This window comes from Micropterus dolomieu, linkage group LG17 (genome assembly GCF_021292245.1).
Source record: "Micropterus dolomieu isolate WLL.071019.BEF.003 ecotype Adirondacks linkage group LG17, ASM2129224v1, whole genome shotgun sequence".
NCBI classification, from domain to species: domain Eukaryota; kingdom Metazoa; phylum Chordata; class Actinopteri; order Centrarchiformes; family Centrarchidae; genus Micropterus; species Micropterus dolomieu.
The window spans coordinates 1,125,577-1,143,768 of record NC_060166.1 but is presented as its reverse complement, the minus strand read 5'-3'; the positions used below and the strand labels follow the sequence as shown (position 1 = coordinate 1,143,768).

General features: G+C 39.7%; 1 protein-coding gene across 1 annotated transcript in view; it reads left to right on the top strand.

The window, feature by feature from the left end:
* lrrk1 (leucine-rich repeat kinase 1) overlaps positions 1-17,791 on the top strand; it is a 162,588-nt gene extending 144,797 nt beyond the window's left edge. The window contains exons 30-35 of the mRNA XM_046074025.1: positions 3,332-3,526; positions 11,191-11,342; positions 13,361-13,478; positions 13,897-14,013; positions 14,436-14,633; positions 17,765-17,791. Coding sequence (XP_045929981.1) covers positions 3,332-3,526; positions 11,191-11,342; positions 13,361-13,478; positions 13,897-14,013; positions 14,436-14,633; positions 17,765-17,791 — 807 coding nt within the window. The remainder of the gene's footprint in view (positions 1-3,331; positions 3,527-11,190; positions 11,343-13,360; positions 13,479-13,896; positions 14,014-14,435; positions 14,634-17,764) is intronic.
* The last annotated feature ends 401 nt before the right edge of the window (positions 17,792-18,192 follow it).

Here is an 18,192-nt window from a genome sequence, read left to right as displayed (position 1 = left end):
AGCTGTTTACTGACAGGTGACATGTGGTCACATTGTAAAGGTTTCTAAAAGCTGTTTACTGACAGGTGACATGTGGTCACATTGTAAAGGTTTCTAAAAGCTGTTTACTGACAGGTGACATGTGGTCACATTGTAAAGGTTTCTTAAAGCTGTTTACTGACAGGTGACATGTGGTCACATTGTAAAGGTTTCTAAAAGCTGTTTACTGACAGGTGACATGTGGTCACATTGTAAAGGTTTCTAAAAGCTGTTTACTGACAGGTGACATGTGGTCACATTGTAAAGGTTTCTTAAAGCTGTTTACTGACAGGTGACATGTGGTCACATTGTAAAGGTTTCTTAAAGCTATTTACTGACAGGTGACATGTGGTCACATTGTAAAGGTTTCTAAAAGCTGTTTACTGACAGGTGACATGTGGTCACATTGTAAAGGTTTCTTAAAGCTGTTTACTGACAGGTGACATTTGGTCACATTGTAAAGGTTTCTTAAAGCTGTTTACTGACAGGTGACATGTGGTCACATTGTAAAGGTTTCTAAAAGCTGTTTACTGACAGGTGACATGTGGTCACATTGTAAAGGTTTCTTAAAGCTGTTTACTGACAGGTGACATGTGGTCACATTGTAAAGGTTTCTTAAAGCTGTTTACTGACAGGTGACATGTGGTCACATTGTAAAGGTTTCTTAAAGCTGTTTACTGACAGGTGACATGTGGTCACATTGTAAAGGTTTCTTAAAGCTATTTACTGACAGGTGACATGTGGTCACATTGTAAAGGTTTCTTAAAGCTGTTTACTGACAGGTGACATGTGGTCACATTGTAAAGGTTTCTTAAAACTATTTACTGACAGGTGACATGTGGTCACATTGTAAAGTTTCTAAAGAATAATTGACAAAGGTGGTTGTTCTTCTGTAGAGTCATATGTACAACACAGCCAGCTCAACACATTGTGTTTCCATATCAGATTTAGCTCTTCAGGTTGAGCGGTGATTTTGAAGTGTAGCTGTGGTGTCAGAGATGGATGGATCCTCCCATTTTGTTTCTGCATCACAGTGTGTAGGCATAGGGATGTGCTCATCCTCACAGTTCTCAACCGCATCTGTGGAAATAATATAACCATAAACATATTTTTACATTAGGACTTCAATATATCATGGCAACCACAATTATATGGAACAGTGTGTGTGAGAGAAGTGCATTAAAAACAAGACACAACTCTAACTCTTTTGTTAATACGAAGGTGGCCGGCTAACATCTGCAATCTATTTAAATTACAGGAATAACATATTGTTAGACTTTAATGGAGGAGATCATAATATCTTCTAAAATCTTCATGTCAAATATGAAATATATAATGTTATAAGCCTACACGCTCTTGTATATTACTGCCTCCCGTCTTGCTCCTGTGCCACACTTGATGCTGTCTGTGTTCTTCGCTGCTGCACCCTGTTGTACCAGGCCATTACACATGCTTTCCTTGGTTTGAAGTCTGTTGCTCTCTCAGCCTTTCCTGTAAAAAGTAGAGTGCCTTTCTAGTCTTTTCGACCACTCAAAGCACTTTTTTTACACTACATCTGCATTCACCATTCACTCACTGAGCCTAAGTGCTCAAACAGAAACTAACATATACACACTAACGAACCAGCGGTATCGATGACCCGGGCCAACGACCCCACTGAGGTTAAATAGCTGAGTTTCCCTGCCAGTCAGTCAGAACTGAAGAAGTCATTTGGATGAGGGACGAAACGTATTTCAGTATCTTCAACCAAGTCCAGTTGCCCTTGATTTTAACCTTCGTTGGATACAAAATATTTAATAAAAAAAAATTAGGATTCACTGTTTTAGTCTGGACGGGAGGTGCAAATGTAGCAAAAGTTCTGCGTTTTACAACAAAAACGTAGTGGTGTGGATGGGGCCTTAAAAGAATTTCTCTGGTTTGAATGGTGCATCCCAGTAGGTGGCCTTAACTCTGGGCAAGTGGGCAGTCCTATGAAGGCCATTTTAATACTCAGTGAGCCCTAGTGTTCTGCATTGATTCTGTTTATCCACTCCACTATACTGTTCAGCTTTTTCTTTTAATTTCTCATTGGACTGTGTATAATAACTAAAATATGCTACCGGCCTCTAGCTGTCTTATCAGGGTTTTGTGTAGCATTTCAATTGATGAAGGATGAGAGGAGTGTCTTTGTCTTTCTAGCAAAGGATAAAAACTGCAGACAAAATGTAGTGAGAAGATCCTAGACTAGTCAAGTTGAGGTCAGGAGGACTGCTTTAGAAACAAAAAGTGTTGGTATTTTTTTAATCGCCCATACTGAACAAAGAAGTCAACGGTCTTGACAATTGCAAACGAGATGAAAAAATCCTAGTCCACACATTTTTCCTCCTTTGTTTTTAAAGCAAATCTCCGTCCACATGAAAAACAGCATGCCAAACCAACAGGTTGCGATATAACCTTACAGCCATGTTGGCCAATCAGAAGCCTGAAAAAAACTATTTGTGGTAGACTGCTGGCAATGGCACATCCGGGAACTGGGAATCAAATGTGTGGACTGACAGCAAAGTGGAGTTATTCCTCAATATCAAACTCAAATATAAAGATTGCAAAATAATAATGTTAGAATGAGCATTGTGAGCAACTCTTTAACCTGGCAGGAGTTTTCAAAAAGGTTTGTTTTCAGTTACATCAGACACAGTTTGCATATGGAATTAAGGCTTAAACGCATAGAAAAAGCTATGTTTTCAAAAATACATGCTGCAGAAGATAAGAGTAGACCAGGATTAGCCAAAGTTGTGTTGCTGTGGAGTATCTGTCAATCAATGTCTCCATTGTCATTATCAGTAAATATCAAGCAATCACTGTCATTCACACCCTCCCTCATATTCCCCTGCTGATGTGATTATAGTTTCCTTCAGATTTCAAAACGGGCATTATGTTTTCGGGTTGTCCATCCATCCGTCTGTCTCATCAACACGATATCTCAGGAACGCCTTGAGGGAATTTCTTCAAATTTGCCACACATGTCCTCTTGGACACAAGGACGAAACTGATTAGAATTTCCCACTGCAGTAAGAACTTGTACATGGGCATGCGCTCTACCAAGTGAGCTCACCGGGCCCTTGGTGACACTTCTGAGACAAAGGTCACAGGTCATTGTGACCTTTAAAAAAGATTTTTAGCCATAATTTAAGAATGAATTGGGCATTGCTGGATTTCACACACACGTTGCCTGGGATGACACAATGAGTAAACATTATCTAGCACAGTAGGGGCTTTCCTCCATCTCATCCATTCTGCTGTTAATTCTAGTTTCTTCCATCATTACTGCCTAAAGGTGGACATGTTCTCCTATGGCATGGTCCTGTATGAGCTGCTGTCTGGGCGGAGGCCATCACTGGGATACCACCAGCTTCAGATAGTGAAGAAGCTCTCCAAAGGCATCCGGCCAGTGCTAGGCAGTCCAGAAGAGGTTCAGTTCTACTGCCTCCATAGCCTGCTGACTGAATGCTGGGACACCAAGCCCGAGAAGGTGAGCCTAACTGCTTGTTCAAACAATTGTTTTGGCCTAGTTTTCCTGTTTGCTATGCTTTGATACAGCAATCATTAGTTTGCTGAACCGTAGCCCATTCTCTTTGTCAGAACTATCTAGAGATTAATATAAAGAAACCCAAGACATGATGATTTACCTTGGTCGCAACAGCAATGCTCACCCCCTAACTATGGTGTGAGGGACCAAGCTGGCAGGCATGAGGACTCCTCAAATTTCTGACCTCCAGCTATAAAAAGTACCATGGAAGGCCACTTAAAGTCGGAGTACTAAAGTATGTACCCCGTCCTCCCATGGAAGCTCTCATTGTAAATGGTAAACCATTAACTAAAAGGCAACAAAATATATTTGCCTGGATTTAATTGAAATAATACATACTATCATATAGTAAAACCTGTTCTGCATGTAAATTGATGTAGAAATATTTGCCAATGTTATTGGCTAGCAGGTTACTGTAAAAAAATCTCTGAAAGTCCTCTTCTCTGCACAAAAGGTATTCAAGAATAAATTAAAAATGCCAAAAAAAACATTAGGAAAACATGAGGAAATATAGCCTACAGGGATTACCAACTGATGTAGATGGTTACACAATTAACGAGTTACGTTTAATTATATCACTTTTAATTACCACAAAGGGCACTGCTGAGGGTTCAATTGTGTGTACACTTGACAAAGAAACGGTCACAGTCAGCCATGTTTTTCGGTCACGGAAGTTCCGAGCAGTCTGGAACGCAGCATTAATGGCTGATCAGGCCAATCCAACACACAAGGGTATTAGCCTAAGATATAACGTTTAAATAAATGCTACCGAATATTAACTAAGGAAATTTAATAAAACAATATCAATATATATCATATCTAATACAATATAAATTAAATAAATAAATCACAACAAAACTCAAACTAGAACACATTGCCCCTCCTCATGATGCAGCCCCCAGCAAATGTTAACTCAACAAAAACTGAATTAATTTCACACTTAGTTAATGAAGCAAAGCCAATAAACCTAATAATATTAGCAAAATTGATAATGACAGTTAACTAAATACTGTCAGAAAATTACTAATAAAACTGTTATGAAACCAAAATATGTGTCAAGTAGGGATGCACCGAATGTTCGGCCACCAAAAGTAATCTGCCGAAAATAGTAAAAATAGCACTTTCGGTGGTCAGCCTAATAAGTCAAAAGACCGAAGAAATTTTACTGAACAATTACGTTGACATGTCAGCAATTGTGGAAGCATTTTCAGTTGTCCAAGAAAGACGCAATAATCGCTGTTTGCAGACACTGTTCTGCTGAATTGTCTCCTAGCACATCCACACCATCTGTGGCTGACTTAGAAAAGGCAACAAACGATCTGACCTGCTTTCATTGTTTCTGTCAATTGTTTCTGAGAAGACAATAAAGCTAGCCACACCTACATTTGGAGTGCACACGTATTTAAGCCTTTTATGGTAACTGAAATGGACCAGAGCGAGCTGACAGGCAGATTAGCGACTTTATCCTGTCAGTTTGTCTCTTTACAAAGACACGTGTTGCAGTATGAGAGTCCTACCTGAAGAGGCTGTGAAGTCTTCATGTTGCACGATACGAGAACCACATACAACATTATTTATCAAATTGGGTCGGACTTGATGAATTTAGCGCGAGGATACACGTGACAACGTCCGGTTTTCAAAATAAGCAGTCTATACAGGATGGAAATAAGATTAATAGGATTATATTCACAGCAAGTAGAAAACATATTACATGTGTACATTAAAAGTAAACAGACACATGTAATACTTTACCAGACTTTACCTCTCGGGCCTCGGACCAACCCACCATAGACTCTTCAAATCCTGTGGGAAACACTGAGTAAAAGGCACATTTTTTAATTTTATTTTTGCAGTGATAAAAAAAAAGGCAAAAATGTGAACTTAATTGTTCGGTATTCGGCAATTCTTTTCATTATATTCGGTTTCGGCTTCGGACAAGGATTTTCATTTCAGTGCATCCCTATGAAGGTATTTTTGTGTCTTTTTAATGCAAGCAAAAAAGTACGTTTTGAGAGCATATTTATCGCACTGCAATCAAAAATCAAGTTTGTAATTAAAAATAAACAGGCCTTTTTTGCTATTGCTATTATGTCATATTATTTGATTACAAGTCAAAAAGTTTTCCTTGTGAGTCAAAGTTTTGCAAGTTCTGCAAGTTAAATAGTTTTGCAAGTCAAAAGGTTTTCCTTGTGAGTCAAAGTTTTGCAGGTTAAACCGTTTTGCAAGTGAGAGAGTTTCGTAAGTTGAAAAGTTTTGCAAGTCAAAAATAGTCGCCATAAGACGGCTAACAGTTAGTTAACTGTTATACATCTCATTCTAAAAAAGGACACAGCAATAGACTCCGTGGCCTTGCCAACAGTAAATATAAATAATCATTAAATCATGCCATACTACATTTAAAAACATTTCTATTGAAATGAGCGACACAACGTCAACTTACCTCCATCTAGCCTGTACACGTCACAGCGCCATCTCCAGTAGAGCTGAGTTCTGGTCGAAGCCATCGAAGCGAGGGGATTGTGGGCGTGGGTGTGGCCATGCGGCCAATGCAAACCCATGATTGGTCAGTCAAACCCACCAATAGAATCTCTTATGTTGACCATTTTTGACTCCCAAAACTTTTCAACTTGCAAAACTCTCTCACTTGCAAAATGGTTTAACCTGCAAAATGTTCTGACTCGCAAGGAAAACCTTTAGACTTGCAATCAAATAATATGACATAATAGCAATTAAAAGTTTTTGTGACACAAAAAAGGCCTGTTTATTTTTTATTACAAACTTTTTGATTGCAGTGTGATAAATATCCTCTCAAAATATTTTTTTTTTGCTTGCATTAAAAAGACCCAAAAATACCTTCATACATCCCTAAGGACCAGTTATTTATCTGGTTATTATGTGTAATGTGGTGAAACCTAAATATAAGGGAACACATTAAAAAATAGATACCACCATGTGCTCCTGTTGAGTGTGTGGCTGCTGGTGCAGCAAAGCGAGTCTATCCTTTCAGTTATACATTTGTTTTTTACTTTGTGAGAATATTGAATTTTGGCTTGAAGTGTCAGTTATGAAAGTCTCGTGAGACAAGTTTTCCCCTGACGAGAAATATTGTCACGTTTTAATCTCACAAGATTAAAACATTCCAGGTTTTTGTGACAAAGATAAATCATGTCAGAACAATTTACCTCCTTTAAAGTGACCTATAATGTGAACAATTCACTTGAAAAACAAACTGAAATAACCTGGTTGCATAAGTGTGCACACCCTCTTATAACTGGGGATGTGGCTGTGTTCAGAATTAACCAATCACATTCAAACTCAGGTTAACTAGAAGTCATTACACACCTGCCATCATTTAAAGTGACTCTGATTAATCCCAAATAAAGTTCAGCTATTCTAAGGATTTTGTTGACACTTTCTTTGTTGCATCTGAGAGCAAAAGCCATGGTCTGCAGAGAGCTTCCAAAGCATCACAGGGATCTCATTGTTGAAAGTTAGGAGAAGGGTACAAAATAACTTCCAAGGCATTAGATACAGTATAACATGGAACACAGTGAAGGCTGTCATCATCAAGTGAAGAAAATATGGCGCAACTGTGACATTTCTAAGAACTGGACTTCCCTCCAAACTTGATGAAAAGACGAGAAGAAAACTGGTCAGGGAGGCTTCGAAGAGGACTACAGCAACATTTAAGGAGCTGCAGGAATTTCTGGCAAGTATATATATAAACCTTTATTTAAACAGGAAATGTCCCATTGAGATACAGTCTCTTTTACAAGGGAGTCCTGTATAGCACAAATAAAACACAATTTTTCAACCATAAGTTGATTACAATACAGATTTACAAAAGTTAAGTTTACAAAGTATTTACATAGAAAAAATACAATGAGTTTAAAATATATAAACAAACGAAATACTAAATGTAGAGATCTACTGACCATTAATTAAAAACAAGTACATACGTCTGACAGTATGTCAAATATTCTTTTTTTAAAAGCAGCTAATCTTAAGCCTAGACTGGAGTTCATTCCAGGACGAAGGGCTATAGTAAGACACACTTCTCTTTCCTGGCTGTATACTACATGTGACAACTATCTCTTGTATTCTTCATATGAATGGGTTAGGGTGGCAAGACAGAAGCCTTTTCTTATAAAGAAAAACATCCAAGCCTGGCTAAATTTTGCAAAAAAATGTATTGTCTCCCAAAAGCATGTGGGAAATTTGTTATGGTCTGATGAAACCAAGGTTGAATTCTAAAAGGTACCCTATATTTTACCAAAAGCTCTAATTCATCCCAAAGATGTTCTATTGGGTTGTCCAGGCCAGTCAAGTTCTCCACACCAAACTTGCTCATCCATGACTTTATGGACCTTGCTTTGTACACTTGTGCGCAGTCATGTTAGAATAGGAAGGGGCCATCCCCAAACTATTTCCACTAAGTTGGGAGCAATTTTGTCCAAAATGTCTTGGTATGCTGCATTAACAGACTTTACACTTGGCACGATGTGGTGGTACAACCACTGCTTTAGGGTCCAGTGGCGGCGTCAGTGGTGGAAAGTAGTGAAGCACAAATAGTTTGTTACTGTACTTTATGGCTGTTCCCGACTAAGGATTTACATAGTCAAATCAGAGTCGTCAAGTCCTCCCTTTAGTCGACTGATAGTCAAATCATGTGTGTTTTTGTGCACAGTGATTGCAAGCCGGGGGGCGGGGGGGGTTCACGCGGTAGCTCCACTTTAATCTTGAGAAGCTGCAAAGCTGTAGTCTGTATTCATTTAACTTATTGAAAAACGATAAAATATTCTTTGTGTGGTTCATCAACAGTGATAAATTATCCGAAAGTGCCGCCAGCTGCGGACAACTCGCCACAACACCAGTGAAGCTGGAGCTCCGTCTCTTCAGCAAGTGTTCCTCTTCTGCCACTGCACACACACTACGCCTACACATGTGCACTGACGACCCAGGGTTAGGGTTACAATTTTGGATTTATTCACACACTTAAAAAACATTTATTGAAAGTTTTATTCTTTTCACATGTTTATTTACAGCATTAAACGTTGAAATGTATATTGTAATAGGCTGTATATTAACTTATTGGGAGAAAACTGGTAGTTCTATGTAAAATCAGACGTTGAGCACCCCCATATCGCCAAAATGGCATGATCCTTGTTTCGCAGGCTCCGCCCATCGAAGCATCGAATCTTCGACTATTTGCGGTCAGCCCTACTCTACTTAAGTAATTTTTTTAAGTATCTGTACGAGCAAGAAACATCTGTGGGACCACAGACAGAATGTGATGGCACTCTTCATACATCATGTTAAAACAAGACAGTGAAGTTTAGTTAAAACTCTGGACTAATGCAAGATGGGAAACAGTGGATTCACATTGACTGTTAAAATGTTAAATAGCGGGAAAGACTGGGCAATATGGATGCACATCTCGGTAAATAGCATCACATATTCAGCCCAGTCATTTTATAAATAGTATTACATATTTTAAAATGTATGAAACCTGGAAGAGCCCGTTTGAATGGGCCTGATGCAGCTTCTAACATTAATATATAGAAAATATCTGTAATTTATGTATTCTATGGTTAATCCCCGGACTCACACAGGCGGCGTGTGCGCCGCGTTACAGCTGCGCCACGGTTTTGACCTGTCCTCAGTCTCAGTCTTCAGTCTGTTTTAACTGTGTTTGTTGTTGATATACGATCGGGAGTCTGTACAAGGGATTTTATTTTGAAAATCGACCGGATTCTCTTTGCCGTTTCTGTGTCTGACTTCCTGCTTGGCTCATCTGCTCAGTGCTGCTTGATGTGTCTTCCATCAAAAATAGACCAGCTGCCTGCGGCGCTTATGGTGTGAGCATAAGCATTGAATACAATGGCAGCGATTTGCTCTGGCAGCCGTAGTGAGTCACACACGCCTGTGTGAGTCCAGGGTGGTTAAGTCTGTCAGAGTAGTACAGGAACAGACTTCAGCCAGTATAACCACAGCTGATCCTTTGGTGATGTAAGGCTTGGATGCGACTGCTCAGCCATGGAAACCCATTCCATGAAGCATTCTATCCACTGTTCTTGAGCTAATCCGAAGGCCACACAACATTTAGAGGTCTGTAGCTATTGACTTTGCAGAAAGTTGGTGACTTCTCAGCATGCGCTGACCCTGCTCTGTACCACTTCGTTACTGGGTTTCTGTTGTTCCCAATCGCTTCCACTTTGTTATAATTTGTTATAACGGTAACAGTTGACCATGGAATATTTAGTAGTGAGTAAATTTTACAAATGGATTTATTGCACAGGTGGCAACCTATCACGGTACCACGCTTGAATTCACTTAGCTCCTGAGAGTGGCCCATTCTTACACAAATAATTGTTGCAGTCTGCATACCTAGGTGCTTGATTTTATACACCGGTGGCCATGAAAGTGATTGGAACACCTGAATTTAATGATTCGGAGGGGTGTCGCAATACTTTGGCATACTATTGGCAATGTAGTGTATGTTTTGCGCAAAAACAACACTGCATGTAGCGACTATACTTAAAAGCCAAAACAAAGTAGTTGTTAAGAGGCTGAGGTTGGGCCTTGTGGTGGTGTTTGTCCGACTCGCTGCACAAATAATTCGCGGATCTCAAAAATGTTGTCTGTAACGTTTATTGGTGAAAATATGCTACTTATATAATATAATATATGCAAAAGATATATACAAAATAATCACAGTGATCAAAAACTATAAACACTGCAGTGTTTAAAAAATACAGCGTTACTCACCCTCTATCCCTCCATTATGTTAACTATACAGAAATCACCACCCACATCCATGTGACTTATCAAAAAAGTGCAAAAACAAATAAGCAATCAAGTTAACCTTATATAAAATTTATTCCAAACTTGCAATAAATCAGTTCATGACTTTAGAGTGCTTTTGCAAAGAAGAGTGGGCAAATATTGGACAAATAGTGCCAAGTCAAGATGTGCCATGCTAATAGACTCCTCTCCAAATAGACTGACTGCTGTAATAAAATCAAAAGGTGCTTCAACAAAGTATTAGTTTAAGGGTGTGCACACTTATGCAACCAGGTTATTTTAAGGTTTATAATTTTTTTATTTTCACCCTAAAAGATTTCAGTTTGTTTTTCAATTCTGACATGATTTATCTTTGTCTCATTTTTTGTACAACACAAAAATCACAGTATGGCCAGGGTAGTGGCTAAGCTGGAGACCCATTAAAAGACATTCCAAAATTATACTGAAAAAACTCTCATCCTCCACCAGAAGACCAAGGTTCATTAGCCACTGCTTGGCCTTGAGTTCCAGCAAGTAAAACTGGACATGTTTCCAGGTGGAAAGCGTGCGAAGGATTATGCCCTTGTCACATGGGACGATGTGAACCTTCCATGCAATACACCATACATCCAGCTCGCTGGTAGGACAATAGTGGTTGGCGGGACATAGCATGTCTGTCTGCAGCCCTCGGCAGGACTACGTGATTAGCAGGGAGAGCAGTTTAAGTACAGTGATATATGTTCTGGCATTAACAAAAAGTCAGTCAGACAGCAGCAAAGTTAGTGTATGTGTGTGTGTGTGTGTGTGTGTGTGCGTGCGCGCAGAGGCCAGTGGCCATGCAGTGCGTGAGGCAGATGCAGGAGCCCAGCTTCCCCTGCCTCCAGTATGTGTTATCTTGTGACAGCCACTCGCAGCTCTTCCTGTCCCAGCAGCAGGGATACAGCGCTGTGTTCTGGAACGGAGACAAGGACGACAGGTAAGTTTCAACTATTCAGCCTGCTAATAACTGCTTTTCATTTGGCTTTAATGTAACATATTTCTCTTTTGAGTCTAAAATTTCTTGGATGTTTTCCTTTAAATACCTGTCCTGCCATGAGATAAGATCCCTGGAGGGAAATTCAGGTCTCATAGCAGCAACAGCAGTGAGAATAAAACACAGGAGAGGTACACTTAAGACCAAGAGTACAGAATCAAACCAAGATGATCAGAAAAAAATTAAAGGTCAAGTAAAACTCTGAGCAGCTGGCTCTAAATATCTGCACTGGATCTCTGAATGAGTGAACATAAATACAGTCTGTTGGGTGGTGATGGCACAATGGATAAGATGCCTGCCTTTGGTGTGAGAGACCCGGGTTCAGTTCCCCAACATTGTGTCCCTGAGCAAGACACTTAACCCCTAGTTGCTCCAGAGGCGTGTGACATGTAGCAATTGTAAGTCGCTTTGGATAAAAGCGTCAGCTAAATGAATAAATGTAAATAAATATAAACATATTTACATCATTGCATAGTCTCAGTCTATCAATAGATATTGTACATAGATGAATATGAATGAATGAATATACTGTATGAGATGATGTGCAAGTGCACCAGAGTCCATGCAGGATTCAGTAGTTAAAGGTCCAAATTAAGTAACAGACAGCGCATGTCTTAAAGTTCTCATGTGGGGGTCAAGCCTGATGGCTACTGGCACAAAAGAAATGCGCTTTGTGGTGTGCCGAGGAGTGATAAGGCTGTGGCTGAATGTGCCCCTCGTCTTTGGTAACTCATCATAGAGGGGATGGAAGGAGTTTTCCAGGATGGCGTCCAGCTTCCTACCCATCCTCACCTCTGCAACCACCTCCAAATTGTCCAGTTCAGCTCCAACTCCTGAGCAATCCTTCCTCACTAGCTTAGCTGACACCACCCAACATACCACTGCAAAGAAGAGGAAACTGGCTACTACAGACTGGTAAAACATGCAGCAGCCAATTGCACATGTTGGAGGACCTGTGCCTCTTCTGTGTTATTATTATTATTATCATTACGCTCGTTTTTTTGCAACGTAACTCGCTCCACAGTTTTTTGTCATCTCACACCGCCGTGAAGTCCACTAAACAGTCTGGTGTATTCACAGTCAGCCATGTCTCCATAAAGCACAACATACTGGTAAACTGGTACTCTTGGTAAGCTACATAACCACTCAGTATTAGCTCAGTATTACTCAGTATAGCTCCGTACACCAGATTTGGAGGATCAGCCCCTTCTCTAATAGAAGCTAATATTATAGTTACATTAAAAATCTAATTTGGTCCAGTGAGTGTGATCCATTAAATATGATTTGGTGAGTTTGATGCATATTTATTAATTATCTGAGTAAAAACTATAATAATGATCCAACAGAAATGTTTCAGTTATGTCACATTATCAAAGATTTCTGTGGAAAATAAGTGTTGCTACAGCTCTTTCCTTACTATGACAACAATAATCTATAAAATAAAAAAATTTAGGCCAACTGCTGACCAGAATATGGGCTTGACAAAAACCCATATGGGTGAAAGCCTCGCCAGCCCTCCAGGTCGTTCAGTCCAGGCAACATGGTGACTTGCTGAGCGTTTATCCTCAGCCCAGCCTCTCGCTTCATCATTAACCACTAAGGAGGACAACTTCACAACCAAGACCTTCTCAGACAAGGACTTTTTCTCAAGACTAAAGGGGACTATAAAAGTCTCTCATTTTCACTTTGGATCAATTCAGGATCTCATGGAGTATTTAAGCTTGTTTTACCTTAACAAAAGCAGTTTTACACATGAATATCCAAAAATCTCGATAATCTCTGTACAATAAATGCAGCTTTTATCCCTTCATGTAGGTAGTGTTAATGGCTGCCGCATAATACTGTTGAATTCTTCCTACCCTTATCTCCTTACTGTGTCAAGACCCCATTACCGACTCCAACTGCCCTTCAATAGACCTCAGGAGTGGTTATTTCAGTGTACTGCTGTGTCTGGTGTGTAGGAACTACAGTGTGGTGAATGTGGAGAAGGGCCAGGTTGAGGTGAAGAGGATGTCCTGTCCAGGCAGCAGGATTAGCTGTCAGATGAAGATGGGTAACACTCTGTGGATGGCCACTGAGGTACACACCACCTGAAATCTTTTCTACTTGACATAACAGTGCTGGTTTATAGTTTATTTAAGAAGAAGCACCTCTTTTCTTCCAATTTAGGATTAGCAAGAATATGAGTGTTTTCAGTGTAGCTTCCCAAGAAAATTAGAGAGTTCATAGAAACATCCTAGAAAACAATTGAATTAGAATTTTTGTAATTACATATAAATATGGCAATCAGTTTTTCTATTAACTGTCAAAAAGCCAGCATAATGTATTCTTTAATACAGCTGGCAGCTGACATCAAGACAGTGTTCCAGGACGAATTTATGCTCAAATCACATGGATGTAGTTAGGCTTAGGAATGCTCTAATGGAGTTTTCTCTAATACCATCTGGAGTTTTACACAAACTGTGTGCAAACTATTTTGCTCGTGTTTGTGTGATAGGATCAGGAGGTCTTCATCTACAGCTTGAAGGACATGTGCCCACTCAGTCAACCCCAGAAACAGTTCTCCTGTCCGGCCATCATCACCTGCCTGTTCCCTGTTCCAGCAAGAGAACCGGTCAGCTCACACACACACACAGAAACGCACACATGCTGCACAATGCTGTACTTGTCTCTGTGTTGCCGTTTATCTCCACATCAGTTATGTGAGGCAGCAAAGCAAATTTTGTTGACCAGTGTTGGCCAAGTTACTCAGGAATTGTATTGAAGTAACTTAACTCCTTAAAAAGGTGATAATACTTTTACTTTACTTATTACTGGGTTTTAAAAGTAATTGTATTACTTGTTACGTCACTATATTACTTTCATTACCCCCCCCCCCCCCGGAATCTGGAATTGTTTATTATGTGGATTATTGTAGGGAATTCATAGAGGACTCAAAAGCAAATAACTTTTACAAGATGGGACACAGACTTTTCAACGCAAGAGTTTTAGAGTGTAAGCTGAAAGAAAAACCTCTCTCTCTTCTTCACCTGTAAGAGCCTGGCCAGAATGTTTGCTGGGATGTCTGACGGCCTGGTGGCAGTGTACAGCTTGGTGGAAGACCTTCCTCTGGAGGGGGAGACCTACCTGTGTTCACACACCCTCAACAAGACAGTGTTTGGCCTGAAGGACTCAGATCCCAGGCAGAGACCCTACCCCGTCAGGAGCATGGCACTGGTCAGCAGTGGCTCCCAGGTGGGTAGATTATCTGTCAAAAATGGAATCAGAATCCGGTTTATTGCACGGAATTTGCGTTAGTATTTTGGTGCATAAAAATAAACTTAGGAAGTGGAAAATATAAAGAACAATAAAGCAGGTTCTGCCAGTCAAGAAGCAGAAATAGAAAATTGACAATAAGATATAGATATAGAAAAAAATTTGAAAATTTACATTACATTACATTAGGACTATTATTTAAAAGAAAGAGCTATATTGTTTCGTGCAGCACTTTCACCCCACATTTTTTGTCTTGGGTGGGATGGGTCAGCCACAATCAGGGGTCTTAGAGGTGAATAGGTCCTGGAGGGATGGCAGTTTGCCAGTCACCCTCTTGGGGGGCCAATGTTACGCTGCACTCTGCCCTTGTGCTTGGCAGTGTCAGCAGTGTACCAGGTGGTGAATGATGGAAGTGCACCATCACTGTGTTTGGCAGGTTGAACTTCCCTGGGCTTTCTTGGTGAGGGAGCTGATGTTCAGCTTGAGGTCTTGGGTGACCTTTTATTTAGGTTTGGTCCTTGCTTACCTTTTATTAGGTTTGCACAAGCAACACACATGGTCTGTGTGACCTCAGGCAATACTCATGGGATTTTCAGTTTGGTAGTCGGACCTTATTTTCTGTTTGTAAGTTGGTCCTTGCTGACCTTTCGGTTTAGTCGTCATGACCTTCTATTTAAGTTTGGGTCCTGTTCTGTTTAACTTTGGGTCCTTGTTATGTTGTACATACTGACCTTTATTATTTTGGTGGTTTTACCTTGGTATTCAGCTCATGTTTTCTTTCTGATTACTCTAACATATTACATATCACCACAATGTGCTGCCACCCTATTGTCATTGCAGGCTTATTGTGACCTCATTCATGGCATTATTTTAATATATAATATAGGGATTCACCGAAATGAAAAAATATATATATATTCAATATAATGAAAAAATTTGCCAAATACTGAACACCGAATAAGTACATTCACATTTTTGCAAATGTATTTTACCAATGCATAAACTAAATAGTCAAAATGTGCTTGTTACTCAGTGTTTCCCACAGGATTTGGAGTGTGTGGGTCCGAGGCCCAAGAGGTAAAGTCCGGTAAAGAAAATTACATGTGTCTATTTACTTTTAATGGACACATGTAATATGTTTTCTACTTTCTGTGAATCTTATTTCCATACTGTATAGACACCTTATTTTGTATACAGTCTATGGTTGTCACATGTGTATCCTCGCGCTAATTTCATGAAGTCTGACCCAGTTTGATAAATAATGTTGCTCTTGTTATCGCATAACATGAAGACTTCTCAGCCTCTCTTCAGGTAGGACTCTCATACTGCAACACTTGTCTTTGTAAAGAGACAAAATAACAGGATAAAGTCGCTAACCTGCCTGTCAGCTGGCTCTGGTCTGTTTCAGTAACCATAAAGGTTTAAATATGTGCACTCCAAATGTAGGTGAAGCTAGCTTAGAGGTTACGTGTGTAAGATTTTTTGAAATGTCTTTATTAGCGTTCAAAAATGAAACACATACATGTACAGTGTCCTTCCAGACTATTATGGTGTACAACCTCCTGTATCTACACTGCGGTGCTGTTATTGAAAACATAAGTTCTATTCAAAAATAATAATAATAAACAAATTTTAAAAATATCTCAGACAAACATCCTCCCCCCATTCCTTCCAAATATTATATAGCAAATTGCATAATGTATAATTCTCACTAATCATCTAGCGAGGTCTACATTAGTTGGAACTCAATCCTCCCCCTTCTCTGTTAAATCCATGCTTTTAACAAACAAATTGAAAGGATCAAATTATTGGTCATGATAAATGAGTAACATTTATACACTTACGGCATTTCCGATGATGGTATGTAATACTTATTTCGTCCACTTGGGGGAGCTCAGGTTACATGAGGAAAGCTTAGATTAATCCAAACAATCTTTCCTTAGGAACTGGGGAATTTAGTTATTTAGCCTTAAATTCAAGCCGGCAATTAATAGAGTATAGTATGACATTTATCATCATTTCTAAAGGAATTGTGTGAGAAAGTATTGTGAACAAGCATTGGTTACACACAAGATGAAGGAGTGTCCTAAATCTTGCTGAAAATAAAAACACTGCAAAAGTAACTTATTTAGATTGTTTTCAGCAATAATATCAACAACAGATAGCAACAACATGGTCAACTACTCAAATAGAGGCAAACGTAATCAAGTAACTAAAAGATTATTTAATTAAACAGTTAATGCTTTGAGTCTTTGGAGACTGCAGTCTTTGTTTACACAAAGTTCAGGCTGTCCTGGTGTTCTGGATTTTGTCACACCTGGGTGTGACAAGGAGTATGCCTTTGATGGGGTAATGAAACACAGAGCAAGGTCAGTTGCCACGATTACATATGTGGGGATAGTTTAGTTTTCCTGCCCCCCTCTAAAATGGAGTTCTGATAGGCTTTTCAGGGAAATGCTAATCGCTGGTTAATGTCCCTTTTGTCAGTTTAACAGTCAGGCACCGCGTTATCAGGCTGTAGAATCAAAGGTGCCAGTTTTACGATCAGGCTGCTCAGGAATAGCACTTAGAGAAAGTGACCTCCACCCCCATTCTGTTGGGGTCTCTTCAGCCATCTGTTGAAAGCTGATCTCCACCTCCCTGCTAGGGGAGGTAGTGGTATATTCTGAAATACATACAATATTTTAGGGAGTATATTAATTTTTAAAATATTTTTATTCTTCCAATCTGGGATACAGGCAGGGTAGTCCATCTCTCAAACGATTTTGTTATTTCTTCCATCATGGGCCAGTAGTTTGCTTCGACACTCTGAGCTAATTTAGGTCTAATTCGTATTCCTAAATATGTTAGGCAATCAACCACATTGAATTGAGAGGCCTCTGTAATTGGGTTATCCCTTTCTTTTTCATTTAGTAAAGAATTGAGGACTTAGTATTTTTGATGGTATACCCTGAAATGACACCGAATGAGTTTATTAACTGTTTTAGAGCAGGTATTGTTTTGTTAAGGTGCTATATATATATATATAAAATGACATCATCCGCATATAATGAAAGTTTATGTTCCAACTGTCCAGTTGTTATTCCCACAATTCCCATGTGCATCCGTAGAGCTATAGCGAATGGTTCAATCGCTAGAGTAAACAAAAGCGGGGACAAGGGGCATCCTTGATGGCATCTTCTTTTGATTACTATTGGTTCAGCTATATTTTTGTTTGTTAGTATTTCTGCAGTACGATTTAAGTAATAATTGAACCCATCTTATGAATATATTTCCTTACTCAAAGCGTTCCAAGATTTTGAAAAGGGATGGCCATTCCACCTTATCAAAAGCTTTTTCAGCGTCTAAAGATAGGAGGGACCTATCTGTGTCCTCTAAGTATAAGGGCGGCTGTGGCTCAGGAGTTAGAGTTGGGTAGGGTTGGCCGTTAATCGGAAGGTCGGCTCCCCCAGGCTGCATGTCGAAGTGTCCTTGGGCAAGATACTGAACCCCGAATTGCCCCTGGCGGCTGTTCCGCCGGTGTATGAATGTGTGTGAA